At 39.5% G+C, this 18,108-nt stretch overlaps 1 protein-coding gene across 3 annotated transcripts in view; it reads right to left on the reverse strand.

Moving 5' to 3' along the window:
• The window catches only part of LEO1 (LEO1 homolog, Paf1/RNA polymerase II complex component), a 55,703-nt gene extending 41,637 nt beyond the window's left edge, over nt 1-14,066 (reverse strand). For 2 of the 3 annotated variants that reach the window (XM_082842905.1, XM_082842906.1), the window contains exons 1-2: nt 13,994-14,066; nt 156-911 (exon numbers count right to left, since the gene is read on the reverse strand). In XM_082842905.1, the coding sequence (XP_082699031.1) occupies nt 156-911; nt 13,994-14,051 (814 nt within the window). In that variant the 5' untranslated portion in view covers nt 14,052-14,066. Of the gene's footprint in view, nt 1-155; nt 1,123-13,993 lie in introns of those variants that run through there. The other variant, XM_082842904.1, reaches the window with a different exon arrangement.
• Nucleotides 14,067-18,108: the final 4,042 nt, after the last annotated feature.

Raw genomic sequence — 18,108 nt, forward strand, 5'->3', positions numbered from 1 at the left:
TTAAAGGCAAAATGTATAGAGTTAGAAAAGGCTAAAATGGAGGGACAGAAGAGAAAAAACAGGGTACTAAAAGTAGGAACGTGAAAAGAATAAATGAGCCCCTGCTGTACCTGAATGCTTCTACTAAACCATTATGGTTCTCATAAATGTATTACCTGACTTATGGTCTTGTTCCTCTTCATCATCTGAATGCCTGTGTTCTTCATCCGAGGCCTGTGGCCTTTCGTCATCAGAATTTTGCATTTTCTCCTCATCAGACACCTGTGGCCGCTCTTCATCATCAGAATTCTGTTTCTCGTCATCATTATCAGAAGCTGCTGGTCGTTCATCATCAGAATTAGCCTTCTCCTCCTCAGACAGTTGTTGTCTCTCATCATCTGAAAGCGGAGGCCTCTCCTCATCATCTGTGTTCTGCATTTTCTCATCATCATCAGAATTCTGCAGTTTATCTTCATCAGATCCTTGTGCCCTCTCCTCATCATCAGAATTTTGTATCTTTTCATCATCTGACTGGTCACTTTTATCTTCTCTGCACCATTTTTCATCATCTGAATGTACTTTTTCAGAACCTTCCGCTTCTGAGTGATGGCTCCCTCCATCTGATCTATGACCTTCATCGTCATCGTCATTGTGGGCTTCTGATCCACTGTGCTGATCTACATCTGAGGGATCATTGTCTTCATGGTCAGAACGCTCAGAAGCTTCTGATCTATTGTCTGATCCTTCAGAGTGATTATCACTCCCACTATGATGAGAAGCTCCCTCATCCTCACTGTCATCTCCAAACAGTTCCTTATTACTTGGTTTTCCTGAGTCATCTCTTTCATCTTGATCACTTTCACTTCCAGAGGCATTACTGCCAGAAGCAACATTCTCTTGATCAGAATCTGAGCCTGATCCAGAATCAGAATCTATGGGATCATATAAACACACGGTGATGTAAGCAAAAAAAGCAGAATAAGGAACACCAAAAGTCCATCCCAACATAAAAGCAATGAAAAAACTTGTCAAAAGCTGTTAGCATCTATTTTCTCAGACTCTGGAAACTAACTAAAAGTTGCAGCAACCAGGAGAATGCTTAACAAGAAAAAAAAGCTGAGTCTCAGTAAGAAAAAAGGGGTGTTTTAATATACCCCCCCACCCCCAACCCACCCCTTGGTCAAGGGTACCTTGAAGATAATAGCCCAAATTTCTGGTGCATGTACCATTAATGGAGGAAGCAGAAGGCACCTCATTTGCAAAGAATCATGGTTGTTAGTTTTGATCTGTCTGGTGGATCACTGAAAGGACTGGCTCAAAAGGCTTGACTTTATCTCACCTAACTTGGAACTCTCTTGTTGCTAAGGAAGCTACCTGAGAGTGTTGGTCAAAAACATTTACAGGCAAATGTATTAGTTGCCTCTGTATGGGATAATGGAAAGCAGTTGAGGCAAACAACAGACTAACTAAAAAGCTTGGGAGAAAAGGCTGAGGAATGACAAAATACAAGGGTTTTTAAAAGCTTCCACAATAAACAAAAAAAAAAAAGAAAAGAAAAGGAAAAACACCACCCACATATTCTTACTGACCTGAAAAGCCATGCACTTGCCCAGGGCTGTGCACATGCTCAAGAAAGAACCAAGAAGGCCCTAAACTCTCACTTCCAGCTGACCTTCAGACTCTGTGCAAGCAGGAAATGAAGGCAAAGACACAGGTTGTAAACAACCTGGTTGAGTGTTGAAAGCATGCCCTAACACACACACAGAGCCAACCTGCAAAGGCTGGGAGTTTTTCGTTATTGTTTTTGTTTCTTTTTGTGGCATTTAAGGAAATCTCTGTCCAATCACTAGCTGACCACTAAGCTAATGGAACAGAGACTTTAGTGGCTATACACAACAGACTGCAGACTTTACAAAATTAGTTCAAAAGAGTCAATAAACAATAACTACTACAACAAAGAGCAACAACAAATGCTGGGGGGGGGGGGAAAAGAGTGCTGTCCTGAGTAACCACATTATAATATTCAAAATGTCCATATATCAACAAAAAATTATATAAGGCCTGCAAAGAAAGAAGGAAGCATGGCCCATACATATGAAAAAAGGCTACACACTGTCCCTGAAGAAGCCCAGTCAATGAAAATGATGTCTTACAAAATAGAGAATATCAATAAAAAGACAGATATTATAAAAAAAGAACTGAACAGAAATTCTGGAGTTGGAAAGTACGATAACTGAAATGAAAAATTCACTAAAGGGACTAAACAGCAGATGTGAGTAGGAAGAAAAAAGAATCAGGAAACTTTAAGATACATCAAATGAGGGCTTCCCTGGTGGCACAGTGGTTGAGAGTCTGCCTGCCAATGCAGGGGACATGGGTTCATGCCCCGGTCCGGGAAGATCCCACATGCTGCAGAGCGGCTGGGCCCATGAGCCATGGCCACTGAGCCTGCGCGTCCGGAGCCTGTGCTCCGCAACAGGAGAGGCCACAACAGTGAGAGAGGCCCATGTACTGCAAAAAAAAAAAAAAAAAAAAAAAGATACATCAACTGAGATTATCCAGTCTGGTGAACAAAAATAGAAAAGAATGAAGAAAGATGAAAAGTCTAAAGACTTGTGAGAAACCAGCAAGTGTACCAATCTATGCATAATGGGAGTTCCAGAAGAAGAGAAAAAAGAGAAAGGGACAGAAAGAATATTTGAAGAAATAATAGCCAAAAACTTCCCAAATTTGAAGAAAGACATCGACGTACACATACAAGTTGATCAACAAATACCAAGTAGGATAAAGTTAAAGAGAGCCACACCTAGACACATCATTATCCAACTGTCTAAGACAAAGAAAAAATCCTGAAAGCAGCAAAGCAACAGGTCCCATACAAAGGGATCTTCAATAAGGATAACAGTTGATTTCTCATCAGAAACCATAAAAACCAGGAGGCGGTGGTATGAAATATTCAAAGTGCTGAAAGAAATACTGTCAACCAAGAATTCTATATCCAGCAAAACTATCCTTCAAAAATGAAGGAATTATGAGCAACAACAACAAAAGATAAATTGGATTTCCTCAAAATGAAAAGCTTTTATGCAAGAAAGGACATTATCAAAAAAGTGAAAAAACAGCTTACAGAATGGGAGAAAATATTTGCAAACCATATATCTGTCAAGTATATGTATATACTTACAGTATAGTATCCAGAATATATAAAGAATGTTTACAACCAAAAGACAAAAACCCATTTGAAAAATAGACATTTCTGCATAGTTACACAAATGAAACAAGTACATGAAAAGATGTATCATTAGCCTCAATATCATTAGCCTTTAGGAAATGGAAATCAAAACCACAATTAGATATCACTAGACACCAACAGCAATGGCTGTATTTTAAAGAGCAGGGTGGGGGGGAAGTAAAATAAGTATTGGCAAGGATATGAAGAAATAGAACACTCAAACATTGCTAGTGGTAATTTAAAATGGTCCAGCTGCTATAAAAAATGGTTTCGTTGTTTCTCAAAAAGTAAAACAAAGAATTACCATATGACTCAGCAATTCCACTCCTATATATATACCCAAAAGAACTGAAAACAGGCACTCACACAAGTACTTGTACACAAGTAGCATCACTATTTAAAAGTCAAAAGATGGAAATAACCCAATATCCATCAACAGCTAGATAAACAAATTGGGATATATACACAGAGTGGAATACTATTCAGTCATTAAAAAGATATGAAGTACTGATACATACTACAATGTAGATGAACTTCAAAAACATGATGGTAAGAGATAGAAATCAGACACAAAGGGCCACATGTTAGGAATTCCCTGGTGGTCCAGTGGTTAGGACACCACATTCTCACTGCCAAGGGCCCGGGTTCAATCCCTGGTTGGAGAACTAAGATCCCACAAGCTGCGAGGCGCAGCAAAAAAAAAAAAAAAAAAAAAAAAAAGCCACATGTTTTATGATTCCATTTGTATAAAATGTCCAGAATAGATAAATCCATAAATGCAGAAAGCAGACTGATGGTTCATGGGGGCTAGCAAAGGGAGCAAATGGCAAGTAACTACTTAATGGGTATGGCGTTTTATTTTGAGGTGATGAAAATGTTTCAGAACTAGACAGAGATAGTGGCTACACAAGATTTTAAAGGTACTAAATACCACTGAATTGTTCACTTAAAAATGACATATTCAGGGACTTCCCCAGTGGTCCAGTGGTAAAGAATGCACCTTCCAATACAGGAGACTCGGGTATGATCCCTGCTCAGGAAACTGAGATCCCACATGCCACAGGGCAACTAAGCCCTCGCGCCACAACTACCGAGCTCGTGCACCTCAATGAGAGAGCATGCATGCTGCAAACTACAGAGTCCATGCATCCTGGAGCCCATGTGCCACAACTAGAGAAAGAAAAAATTCTGCAACCAAACTGAAAAGAAGTAAAACTGTCACTATTTGCAGATGACATGATATTATATATAGAAAATCCTAAAGACTCCACCAGAAAACTGTTAGAATAAATAAATTCAATAAAATTTCAGGATACAAAATCAATATACAGTTGTGATTCTATACACTAATAATGAGCTATATGAAAGAGAAATTAAGAAAACAATCCCATTAACGATTGTATCAAAAAAAGTAAAATACTTAGGAATAAATTTAACCAAAAAGGTGAAAGACCTGTACGCTGAAAACACTGATGAAAGAAACTGAAGAAGATACAAATAAATGGAAAGGTATTCCACGCTCATGGATTGGAAGAATCAATACTGTTAAAATGTCCATACTACCCAAAGCAATCTACATATTGAACACAATCCCTATAAAACTTCCAATGGCATTTTTTCACAGAAATAGAACAAAGAATCCTAAAATTTGTATGGAACAAAAAAAAACCCAAATAGCCAAAGCAATCTTGAGATAAAAGAATAAAGCTGAAGGCATCATGCCCTTGATTTCAAACTGTATTACGGACACAAAAATCAATGGAACAGAATAAAGAGCTCAGAAATAAACCCACACATATATGGTCAATTAATTTACAACAAAGGAACCAAGCCAAGAATACACAATGGGGAAAGGATAGTCTCTTCAATAAATGGTGTTGGGAAAACTGGACAGCAACATGCAAAATAATGAAACTGGACCACTATCTTACACCATATACAAAATTTAACTCTAAATGGATTAGACTTAAATTTTAGACGTGAAACCATAAAACTCCTAGAAGAAAACAGGCAGTAAGCTCCTTGACATGGTCTTGGTTATCATTTTTTGGATTTGACACCAAAAGTAAAGGCAACTAAAGCAAAAATAAACAAGTGTGACACATCAAACTAAAAAGCTTCTACACGGCAAAGGAAGCCATCAACAAAATGAAAAGGCAGGGCTTCCCTGGTGGCGCAGTGGCTGAGAGTCCGCCTGCCGATGCAGAGGACACGGGTTCGTGCCCCGGTCCGGGAGGATCCCACATGCTGCGGAGCGGCTGGACCCGTGAGCCATGGCCGCTGAGCCTGAGCGTCTGGAGCCTGTGCTCCACAACGGGAGAGGCCACAACAGTGAGAGGCCCGTGTACCGCAAAACAAAACAAAACAAAACAAAACAAAACAAAAATGAAAAGGCAACCTACTGAATGGGATAAAATATTTGCAAATCATATATCTGATAAAGGGTTAATATACAAAATATGTAAAGAACTCATACTATTCAGTAGCAAACAAACAAACAATACAATTAAAAAATGGGCAGAAGACCTGAATAGACACTTTCCTAAAAAAGACAGATGGCCAACAGGTACATAAAAAGATGCTCAACATCACTAATCAGAGAAATGAAAATCAAAACCACAGTTAGAATGGCTATTTTCAAAAAGACAAGAAGTAACAAGTGTTGGAGAGGATGTGGAGAAAAGGGAACACTTGTAATTGTTGGTGGGATTGTAAAGTGCTGCAGTCACTATGGAAAACATTATGGAAATGCTTCAGAAAAAGAACAGAACTACTATATGATCCAGCTATTCCACTTCTGGGTATTTACCCAAAGAACACAGAAATACTAATTTGAAAAGATATATGCATGTCTATGTTCATTGCAGCATTACTTACAATAGTCAAGATATGGAAACAACCTAAGTGTGCATCTAGAGATAAATGGACAAAGAAAATGTGGTGTATATATACAATAAAATACTATTCATGCCACTGTAAATATGACATATATATATAATGGAATATTATTCAACCATAAAAAAGAAGGAAAGCTTGGGAATTCCCTGGTGGTCCAGTGGTTAGGACTGGGTGCTTCCATAGCAGGGGGCCTGGGTTCAATCCCTGGTTGGGGAACTAAGATCCCACAAGCCATGTGGCACAGCCAAAGAAAAAAGGAAGGAAATCTTGCTGTTTACAACAACATGCATGGATCTTGAGGACATTATGCTAGGTAAAATAAGCAGACAGAGGAAGACAAATACCGTATATATGATATCACTTATATGTGGGATCTAAAAAAACAAAGCTCATAGATACAGAGAATAAATGAGGGAAGGGGGAGAGGTGGGCAAAATGGGTGAAGGGAGTCAGAAGATACAAACTTCCAGTTATAAAAAAAATAAGTCATGGGGATGTAATATACAGCATGATGACTACAGTTAATAGACTGTATTGCATATTTGAAAGTTGCTAAGAGAGTAGATTTTAACAGTTCTCATCACAGTAAAATAAATTCTGTAACAAGGTATGGTGACAAATGTTAACTAGACTTACTGTGGTGATCATTTCACAATATGTATAAATATCAAATCATTATGTTGTACACATGGAACTAATGTTGTATGTCAATTATACCTTAATAAAAATAAAATAAGATGGTAAATTTTATGTTATGTAAATCTCACCTCAATAAAAACAAATTTAGAGTTTGTTGCCAGTGCCCTACAAGAAATGCTAAAGGGACTCCTTCAGGCCGAAATGAAAGGACAATGGGCAGTAACTTGAATCCACAAGAAGAAATAAAGAACACCAGTAAAGGTAACTAAATAGGTGAGTATAAAGGTCAGTATTAATGAATTTCTAGTTAGTGACTCCTCTTTTTTCATAAGATTTAATTTAAAAGACAACTGTATAAAACAATAATTATAAATCTACATCACTGGGCAGTGTATAAAGATGTAACTTGTGACAACAATAAAAAGTTGAGAGGACGAAGCTATATAGAAAAAAAGTTTTTGTATACTATTGAAATTAAGTTGGTATTAATACAAACTAGATTGTTAGAAATTAAGATTAATTGTAGTCACCAGAGTAACCATTAAGAAAGTTACTAAAACTAAAAATATACAAAGAAACAGGAAGGGAATCGTAACAGTACACTACAGGAAAAGCAGTCATAAAGGAAGACAGTAATAAGAAGAATTGAGGAAGAAAAAACATGACATAGAAAACAAACATCAAAATGGCAGAAGTCCTTCTTACTGGTAATTACTTTAAACATAAATAAATCAACTTCTCCAATGAAAAGGCAGAAATTGGCAGGATGAATTTAAAAAATGATCCATCCTGGGACTTCCCTGGTGGCACGGTGGTTAAAGAATCCGCCTGCCAATGCAGGGGACACAGGTTCGAGCCCTGGTCCGGGAAGATTCCACATGGCGCGGAGCAACTAAGCCTGTGCACCACAATTACTGAGCCTGCACTCTAGAGCCCACAAGCCACAGCTACTGAAGCCCATGCGCCTAGAGTCCGTGCTCTGCAACAAGAGAAGCCACCGCAATGAGAAGCTCACGCACTGCAACAAAGAACAGCCCCCGCTCCCTGCAACTAGAGAAAGCCCGCATGCACCAACAAAGACCCAACGCAGCCAAAAATAAATAAATATTTTTTTTAAAAAAGGATCCATCTATATGCTGTCTACAGGACAGTATAACAGTAGTTATACTGTTTATATAGTATAACTATATTAGTAGTTATACTAATATCAGGCAAAATAAGTCTTAAGAAAAATTGTTACAAAAGACAAAAAAGGACATCATAAAATGATAAAAGGGTCAATCCAACATGAAGATATAATTTAAAACATATATGCACCTGCATGTAAATCAATGAAGTTACAACACCCTCACACCGTACACAAAAATAAACTCAAAATGGCTTAAAGACTTAAACATAAGACATGACACCATAAAACTCCTAGAAGAGAACACAGGCAAAAAATTCTGACATAAATCGTACCAATGTTTTCTTAGGTCAGTCTACCAAGGCAATAGAAATAAAAGCAAAAATAAACAAATGGGACCTAATCAAACTTACAAGCTTTTGCAAAGCAAAGGAAACCATAAGCAAAATGAAAAGACAACATACAGACTGGGAGAAAATATTTGCAATTGATGTGACCAACAAGCGCTTAATTTCCAAAATATACCAATAGCTCATACAACTCAATAACAAAAAAACAAACAACCCAATCAAAAAATGGGCAGAAGATCTAAACAGACATTTCTCCAAAGATGACATACAGATGGCCAACAGGAACATGAAAAGATGCTCAACGTGGCTAATTATTAGAGAAATGCAAATCAAAACTACAATGAGGTACCACGTCACACCAGTCAGAATGGCCATCATTAAAAAAGACTACAGATGGGCTTCCCTGGTGGCGCAGTGGTTGAGAGTCTGCCTGCCGATGCAGGGGACATGAGTTCGTGCCCCGGTCCGGGAAGATCCCACATGCCGTGGAGCGGCTGGGCCCGTGCGCCACGGCCGCTGACCCTGCGCGTCCGGAGCCTGTGCTCCGCAACGGGAGAGGACACAACAGTGAGAGGCCCGCGTACCGCGAAAAAAAAAAAAAGTCTACAGATAACAAATGCTGGAGAGGGTGTGGAGAAAGGAAATCTTCCTACAGTGTTGGTGTGAAAGTACATTGGTGCAGCCACTATGGAGAACAGTATGGAGGTTCCTCAAAAAACGAAAAGCAGAGTGGCCATATGATCCAGCAATGCTACTCCTGGGCAAATATCCGGACAAAACTATAATTCAAAAAGATAGATGCACTCCTATGTTCATAGCAGCACTGTTCACAATAGCCAAGACATGGAAACAACCTAAATGTCCATAGATAGATGAATGGATAAAGAAGATGTGAGAGACATATATATATATATGATATATATATAAATATCATATTTATGTATACACACACACATATATACACAATGGAATATAAAAAAAGAATGAAATAATGCCATTTGCAGCTACATGGATGGACCTAGAGATAATCCTACTAAGTGAAGTAAGTCAGAAAGAAAAAGACAAATACCATAGGATATGACTTATGTGTGGAATCTAAAATATGACACAAATGAACTTAACTATGAAACAGAAAAAGACTCACAGGCATAGAGAACAGACCTGTGGTTGCGAAGGGAGAGTGGGGGTGGGAGAGGATTGGATTGAGAGTTTGGGACTAGCAGATGCAAACTATTATATACACTGAGTTGGCCACAAAGTTCATTCGGTTCTAAGTAAAAATAAAACACACATTTTTCATTTTCACCAAGAACTTTATTAAATGTATTCATTAACCAAACGAACTTTTTGGCCAACCCAACAGAATGAATAAACAACAAGGTCCTATTGCATAGCACAGGGAACTATATTCAATATCCTGTAATAAATCATAATGGAAAAGAATATTAAAAAGTATGCAATATATATGTATATGTATATATGTATAATAGATAACTGAATCACTGTGCTGTACACCAGAAACTAACACAACATTGTAAATCAACTACACTTCAATAAAAAATATATATATATGTATATGCACCAAAAGAAAAAAAAAAAAACACCAACAGAATTGAAGGAAGAAATAGTTCAACAGTAACAACTGGAAACTTCAAATACCCCACTTTCAATAATGGTCAGAACAAAAAGAAGATCAGTAAGGAAACAGAGGACTTGAACAATGCTATAAAACAACCAGACATAATAGACATCAGTAGAACTCTCCACTCAACAGTAGAATATACATTCTTCCCAACTGCACATGCAACATTCTCCAAGACAGACCATAATTTTAGGACACAAAACAAGTCTCAATAAATTTGAAAAGACTAAAATAATACAAAGTATGTTCTCTGACCACAACAGAATGAAACTGAAATCAATCACAGAAAAAAATCTGGAAAATTCACAAATATGTGGAAATTAAACAATGCACTCAAACAATCAAGGGTGCAAAGAAGAAATCACAAGGGAAATTAGAAAATATTTTGACATGAATGAAAATGATAACAAAGCCTACCAATACTTAAGGGATGCAGGGAAAGCAGTACTAAAAAGGAAATTTGTAGGGCTTCCCTGGTGGCACAGTGGTTAAGAATCCGCCTGCCAATGCAGGGGACATGGGTTCGATCCCTGGTCCGGGAAGATCCCACATGCCGCGGAGCAACTAAGCCCATGTGCCAAAACTACTGAGGTTGTGCTCTAGAGCCCGCAAGCCACAACTAAAGCCTGTGCACCTAGAGCCCATGCTCCGCAACAAGAGAAGCCACCGCAATGAGAAGCCCGTGCACCGCAACGAAGAGTAGCCCCTGCCCGCCGCAACTAAAGAAAGCCCACGCGCAGCAACGAAGACCCAATGCAGCCATAAATAAATAAATAAACAAATTAATTTTTAAAAAAAGGAAATTTGTAGCTGTAAACACATACATTAAAAAACAAAACAGGGCTTCCCTGGTGGCGCAGTGGTTGAGAGTTCGTCTGCCGATGCAGGGAGCGCGGGTTCGTGTCCCGGTCTGGGGGGATCCTGCATGCCGCGGAGCAGCTGGGCCCGTGGGCCATGGCCGCTGGGCCTGCGCGTCCAAAGCCTGTGCTCCGCGGCGGGGGAGGCCACAACAGTGAGAGGCCCGCATACCACACACACACACAAAAAACTCAAACTGATAATCTAACCTTTCACTTTAAGGAACTAGAAAAAGAAAACTATACTCAAAGCAAGCAGAAGGAAAAAAAATAATAAAGATTAGAGCAGAGATAAATAAAATACAGAAAAAATAATAGAATCAATGAAACCAAAAGCTCATTCTTTAAAAATTTAGGATTGACACACCTTTAGCTAAGCTGACCAAGGGAAAAAAAAAACCCTCAAATTACTAAAATCAGGAATGGAAGTGGGGATTTTACTACTAATTTTTCAGAAAATAAGACTAAAAGAGAACACTATAAACAACTGTATACCAACAATTAGATAATTTAGATGAAATGGATTAATTCCTAGAAATACACAATCTACCAAAACTGACTCAAGATGAAACAAAATCTGAATAGACCTATAACAAGTAGAGTTTGAATCAGTAATCAAAAAGTTTCCAACAAAGAAAAGCCAGGACAAAATGGTTTCACTGGTGAATCCTATCAAACATTTAGAGAAGAATTAATCCCTATCCTTCTCAAACTCTTCCAAAAACTTGAGTAAAGGGAACACTTCCTAACACATTCTAAGCCAGCATTACCCCAATACCAAAGCCAGACGAAAAATCACAAAAAAGGAAAACCACAGACCAATATCCCTCATAAATATGTATGCAAAAATTGTATCAAAATACTAGCAAACCAAATCCAACAACATATTAAAAGGATATACACCATGACCAAGTGGAATTTACCCTAGGAATACAAGACTGATTCAACATCTAAAAATCAAAATGAAACACAATATTAATAAAGGAAAAAATTTTGATCATCGTAATTGATGCAGAAGAGACATTTGATAAAATTCAACACCCTTTCATGATAAAACGACTCAACAAACTAGGAATCGAAGGTAATTATCTCAACGTAATAAAGGGCATCTACAAAAAACCAACAGCTAACATCATATGTAATGGTAAAGAAATGGATGCTTTTTCCCAAAGATTAGGAAAAAGAAAAAGATGTCCACTCTCACCCTTCTATTCAACATTATACAGAAAGTTCTAGCTGGGGTAATTAATCAAGAAAAAGAAATAAAAGGCATCCAAATTGGAAAGGAAGAAGTAAAACCATCTCTACTCACAGATGACATGATCTTATATGTAGAAAATCCTAAAGAATACACACACACCCCAAACAACTATTAGAGCTAATATATTACACATGGTTGCAGGATACAAAATTAGCAAACAAAAATCAGCTGTATTTCTATAATTAGCAATGAACTATCCAAAAATGAAATTAAGAAAACAATTCCACTTGCAACAGTATCCAAAATGAAATATTTAGGAATAAATTTAACCTAGGAAGTGCAGAACTTATACAATAAAAACTACAAAACATTGTTGAAAGAAATTAAAGACCTGGCACATTTATACATGAAAGAAACACACTGGGCCTAGGTAGGAATTCTACCCACTGTTATACCAAGAAATCTGTCAAGTGTAGTTATTTTCTACCTCTGTCCTAGCCCAGGGAAATAATTAAATATGATGATATAACAGGAGTTACCTTGCCACATCCATCCTAAGTTCAGGACCAATAGCAACCTTCAAGGACAGATTTGGAAGTAAATCCTAGAGAGTTCTATAATTTAATGGTAAGAGAGAAGAATGCAGCAGTAGACTTACAAGAAGGTAAAACATGAAGCCCAGAGAAGCAACCATCTCCATACATCACTTCCCCATGCCCTGAGTTTGCAATGGGAAAGCACTGCAGGGTACCTCTACTATTGCTTCTATCCAATGTGCTTCCCAACCAATTATTTATCAAGTATGCATTAAGCACTGACGTAAGCTGAGGGCGGGCGGGGGGAGGACAATCTTTTCATCATTATATCCCCTATATCTAGCAAAGTAGCTGAAACATGACAGGGGATCTATAAATGCTGAACGAACAACTTCATGGAAGTGAGTCACAGGAGGGTTCACATGGTTCTGTGCCTTGAAGGGTGAAAGGGATACGGACAAGTACAGATGAAGGGTAAAGGAAAACAGCAAAGTGAGTGGAACAAGAATATACTGGGCTCTATACTTCCAGACATCCTGACTAGAAAGAACATTCTGGATGTCCATCCTGGTAGAGCCCTCACACTAGACTTCCACCTGGTGCTCCCTTAACTATACTCTAAAAAGTATTAATAAACTGAAGCTGGAGAAAGAAAAAAACAACCACGATAATGCACTATGCTAAGGAAAAAAGTAGGTACTACATTACTTTGAGCCTGGGGACTCGCAAGAATTCTGAACTTGGTCTTGGGCCCCTTCTGACTTCAAATATCTCCTATTCATATTTCAAACTCAAATACCCACTCTGTGCCAGAAAGACTTCCTTGCACCATAAACATACACTCACTAATTCATTTCTGCATCAAATCCTTCATCCCTTCTCTCCAAACACAGACCTCCTACGCTCCCCCATCTAATACCACCGACTCAAGAAATTATCTAGAGTTTCTGCACAGGCTCTCGGAGGACACATTATCTTCTGCGTGTAACGCCTACATGCAGCCCTACCTCGGTATCCGTCCCAATCTCCTCACCCAGACATCTTAAACTCCCCAACACGCCACGCTCTGGTTTCATTCAAGAGGGCATTCTGAGCCCCTATGCAAATTTGCCCATCCCATCCCCATGTTCCTGAACACCTAATTTCCATTCATTCACAAGAGCCCTTACTCTGCGCTGGCCTGTGCAAGGCAGGACAGAGCAGGACTCCAAGGTTCCTCCTCCGGCTGCGCTGGCTTGCCCGGCCTCCACCCCTGCCCCGTGCCCCCTTCGCTCCACACGCTCCCAGGCACGGCTTGCTCCATGGACACCAAAAACCTCGAGGTACACACTCTGCGTCTGTCACTTCATTCCCGCCCTCCGGGAGGAGGCTGGCACCGCCGGGAGTGCAGGGGAAGCTGGGGCAGGAGTGCAGGAAGAGCCATCACTCGCCCGCGGCGCCGGAGCGCTCGCAGACCCGGAACCGGACCGCTGTTGAGCTCCCGCCGCAGAAGCCCCGCCACTCTCGCCTCCACCCAAGCCCAGATGACCCCACCTTTACGCTCAGCATCGCTGTCGGCGTCGCTCCCGAATAGATCCTCCATATCCGCCATTGCCGCGCACGTCAGCTGTCTTCACCGGGGGCGGCTCCGCCGCTGTCTTTACGGCACGGAACCAACGAAACGCGACAGTGTCGCAAAGATTCGCTAAAAATCTTTTAGCTTTTCAGCTACATAGTATAGCGTGCGCAGTGAAGCTGCACTTCTCGGCTCTCTTACGTCAGCAACCCTGCCCTTTCGTCAATATCTGTTCATATTCGTGAGGATTCTCATCGGGGTACACCCGGTCTGGGTATCAGTGGAGCGGGCCGCAGTTGGGGGCTCCCCAGAGGGCCTGGGACCGTGTTAAACCTGCCAGGAGTCAGGCCTGAAGTCCTTTGTTTCGTATTGATCAGGGGTTCTCAAATTGTTGCAAACTCCAAAGTGCTTTTGTTTCTGTGGGTTATATCTATTGCTATTTACTGTAATAGTAATTAAGGCAGAAATTTTTTAAACTCGTTTAAAAATAATAAACAGGTTAACATAAATAGCATTTAAAAATTTTAACCGACTGTATTTTTTCTAAAACAAAACGAAAAAAAATTGAGTGGAATTGTTTTAGTTTTGAAAATATCTTTAGTGTCTGTCTCAAATGAAAACAGATGAATTCTCATACCTGCTTCTATATTCAATCTTTTGAGAAAAGTTTTGGTTGAAGCTTATGAAGAAAATCAGACCTAACACACGTATGTATGTGATTGGGAAAGGGAGGGCCTCTCGTACACCCAAAAGGGTCGTCTTCGGTCCACTCTTTAACAACTGCAGCTTTAGAGCAGTGTATTTCAAACATCAAAATTGTCCCATCCTAACCCGGTATACACTTTTATGTATAAAATTGAAATAAATAATTCACAAAACAATACCGATTACTAAGATGCAGTCTGAGATTTCCTATTCTTTTATTCTATTTCAGCTTGTTTTTAATGCTGACAGGTGGTGCATCCACTAAATTGATTTCGTGATTTACGAATGGGTTGCAGCTGGCAGCTAGAGAAACACTATTCAGAGGGTTCCATTGGCTTATTTATTTTTTCGGGAAAAAGTTTAATTTTGCTAGGAAATGTGGCTATACTTGTACCTTGTAAAATCTGACAGTAATAGAATTTTCATAATAGGTCAGTGCTAGATAAACCCTCTTGCTTTACAGAAGCTCAAAGAAATGAAGTGACTTGCACATGTTAAACAACTAGATCGTTTTTAGGAAGCTTAAATTTTTAGTTGTCAAAAATGTACATCCTGGGGTTTCCCTGGTGGTACAGTGGTTAAGAATCCGCCTGCCAAAACATGGGACACGGGTTTGAGCCCTGGTCTGGGAAGATCCCACATGCCTCGGAGCAACTAAGCCCATGCGCCACAACTACTGAGCCTGTACTCTAGAGCCTGTGAGCCACAACTGCTGAGCCCACATGCCACAACTACTGAAGCCTGTGCACCTAGAGCCTGTGCTCCACAACAAGAGATGCCACTGCAGTGAGAAGCCCGCACACAGCAACAAAGAGTAGCCCCCACTCACCTCAACTAGAGAAAGCTCATGCAGCAACAAAGACCCAACACAGCCAAAAATAAATAAAATAAATAAAATTTTTTTAAAAGATGTACATCCTGTGTTAAGATCTTACCTGATTAGCCCAGGTAAGGGTTGGTTGGTTGGTTGGTTGGTTTTCAATATGAGGGTTTTGATCTTGGACAAGCAACAGTATATTTTTAGTTTGGAGGTTATGAGATATATTTTTTTTGCAAATAGGAGTGACTGACAGGGTTCAAATGGATAAGAAGTGGGACTGAGTATGTTATCCTAGAGCTATTGTGTATAAAGTGGATGATGTAAGAGTAGGTAGATGGGATCATGTTAAAACTTTCTGGAATACTGGAAAAACAAGTATATTCTATTTGATTGTGATTCAGTTTAATTTTCATTTGGAATACTATCCTTGAAAAGTGCATTGAGGACTTCCCTGGTGGCACAGTGGTTAAGAATCCGCCTGCCAACGCAGGGGACACAGTTTCGATCCCTGGTCCAGGAAGATCCCACGTGCACGGAGCAACTAAGCCCATGCACCACAACTACTAAGCCTGTGCTCTAGAGCCCACGAGCCACAACTACTGAGCCCACACGCCTAGAGCCTGTGCTCTGCAACAAGAGAAGCCACCGCAATGAGAAGCCCGTGCACTGCAACGAAGAGTAGCTCCCGCTCACCGCAACTAGAGAAAGTCTGCGCGTAGCAACAAAGACCCAACACAGCCAAAAAAAAAAAAAAAAGTGCATTGATTAAATCTTAACAAATTGAATTACAGTGAGGCCTGCTGAATCACCCTAAGCATATTCTTGACTAGCAGAATTAATGTGTTTATCCCATATGAATAGTGCAAAACAAATAACTTCTGGTTCTTTGTTTTTGCTATACTTTGTGCTGACCACTGCTCTTCAAGTTGTCTTTCTTCAGACAGGATATAATACATTCATTCAATTAGATTTCAACTAAATCAATCACAATCATTTTCTGGTTCTGCTTGCTTGAGGTTACACCCAGATCACTATCATTGATGTTTAGAGTGTTAAAATCACCTTTTCATTTACTACCAGAGATGGAGAAGTTTATCCTATTGGGTTTGTGTTTTACTAATTTAACTTTGGGTATTAAGATAATCTCTTGCTTTGCTCTCAGGGATGGAGAATTTCATCTGTTAAGTGTGTAGCTGGATAAAACATCTCCAGGGTAGCTTTATCATTTTTCCCAGTTTTTAAGAGTTTGTCTTTTTCCCATGTTCTGCCTTCATAAGATCCTCAAAATAGTGATCAATACCCCCAGTCAAAAAACAAAGATTCAACTAGGTTGATTAACACAATAGAGTATAACATGACACAATTAGTGTACAAACACTTTTATAAGGTAACTAAATATCTTTAAAATGTCTGAAATCTATGCTTACACCAAGTTTTAAAACAGGAATATGTGTTTTAAAAATTTGTATAACATCTTGGGGGCTTCCCTGGTGGCGCAATGGTTGAGAGGCTGCCTGCCGATGCAGGGGACACAGGTTCGTGCCCCGGTCCGGGAAGATCCCACATGCCGTGGAGCACCTGGGCCTGTGAGCCATGGCCGCTGAGCCTGCGCGTCTGGAGCCTGTGCTCCACAACGGGAGAGACCACAACAGTGAGGGGCCTGCGTACCGCAAAACACAACAAAAAAATTGTATAACATAAAGACTTAGAGGAAAAACAACAGCTTGATTAAACAATACATTAACTGCAAATTCACTCCATTTATGGTAAACTGCTACTCCATGGGAGGATCATGTGGCTTATTTCTGAGTACTTTGTGGAAGGAGCTAGCTTTTAGAAGGGGCAGATTGATCTGAACTAAAGAGAAGGAGGAGTCCCGAGGTCTTTCTCTACAGCAGTAAGTGAACAATGGGGCAGCTCATTTCTTGGAAGATGCAGAGCATTCAATTATCTGCCTTAACTGAGTCCCTGCAATGGGTGCTATAGGGATATAAAAATAATAGCAAACATGATTTTTTTTCATATATACAGAAGAGCCTGGGGGAAATGAAACAAATATCTAAAACATCTGAAGAATTAAAGTTTTAGAAATAAATTATAAACTATATTCACGTGCTGAAGAATGGGAAACAGAAAATGATTAATATCCCTGGAAGTTAGTCAGGAGAGGTTTCTTAGTACTATGGTCTTAATGTTTGTGTCCCCCAAAGTTCATGTTGAAATCCTAATGCTCAAGTGATGGTATTAGAGGTGGGACCTTTAGGAGGTGATTAGGTAATTTTAAAAGGATTAGTAGTCTTATTTTTAAAAGACCCCACAGAACTCTTCAGCCCTTTCTACCATGTGAGGACACAGTGAGAAGTCGCTGGCTATGAACCAGGAAGAGGTCTCTCACCAGAATGCAATCATGTTGGCTATTTGATCTTGGACCTCTCAGCCTCCAGAACTGTGAGAAATAAATTTCTGTTATTTATAAGCTACCCAGTCTTGGTATTTTGTTATTAATAGTGAGAATAGACTAAGACAGACAGAATGATTCAAGCTAGAATAATGAAGTAATGGGAGGAA

The sequence above is a fragment of the Leucopleurus acutus genome (assembly GCF_964270905.1).
Source record: "Leucopleurus acutus genome assembly, chromosome: 1".
NCBI lineage: Eukaryota > Metazoa > Chordata > Mammalia > Artiodactyla > Delphinidae > Leucopleurus > Leucopleurus acutus.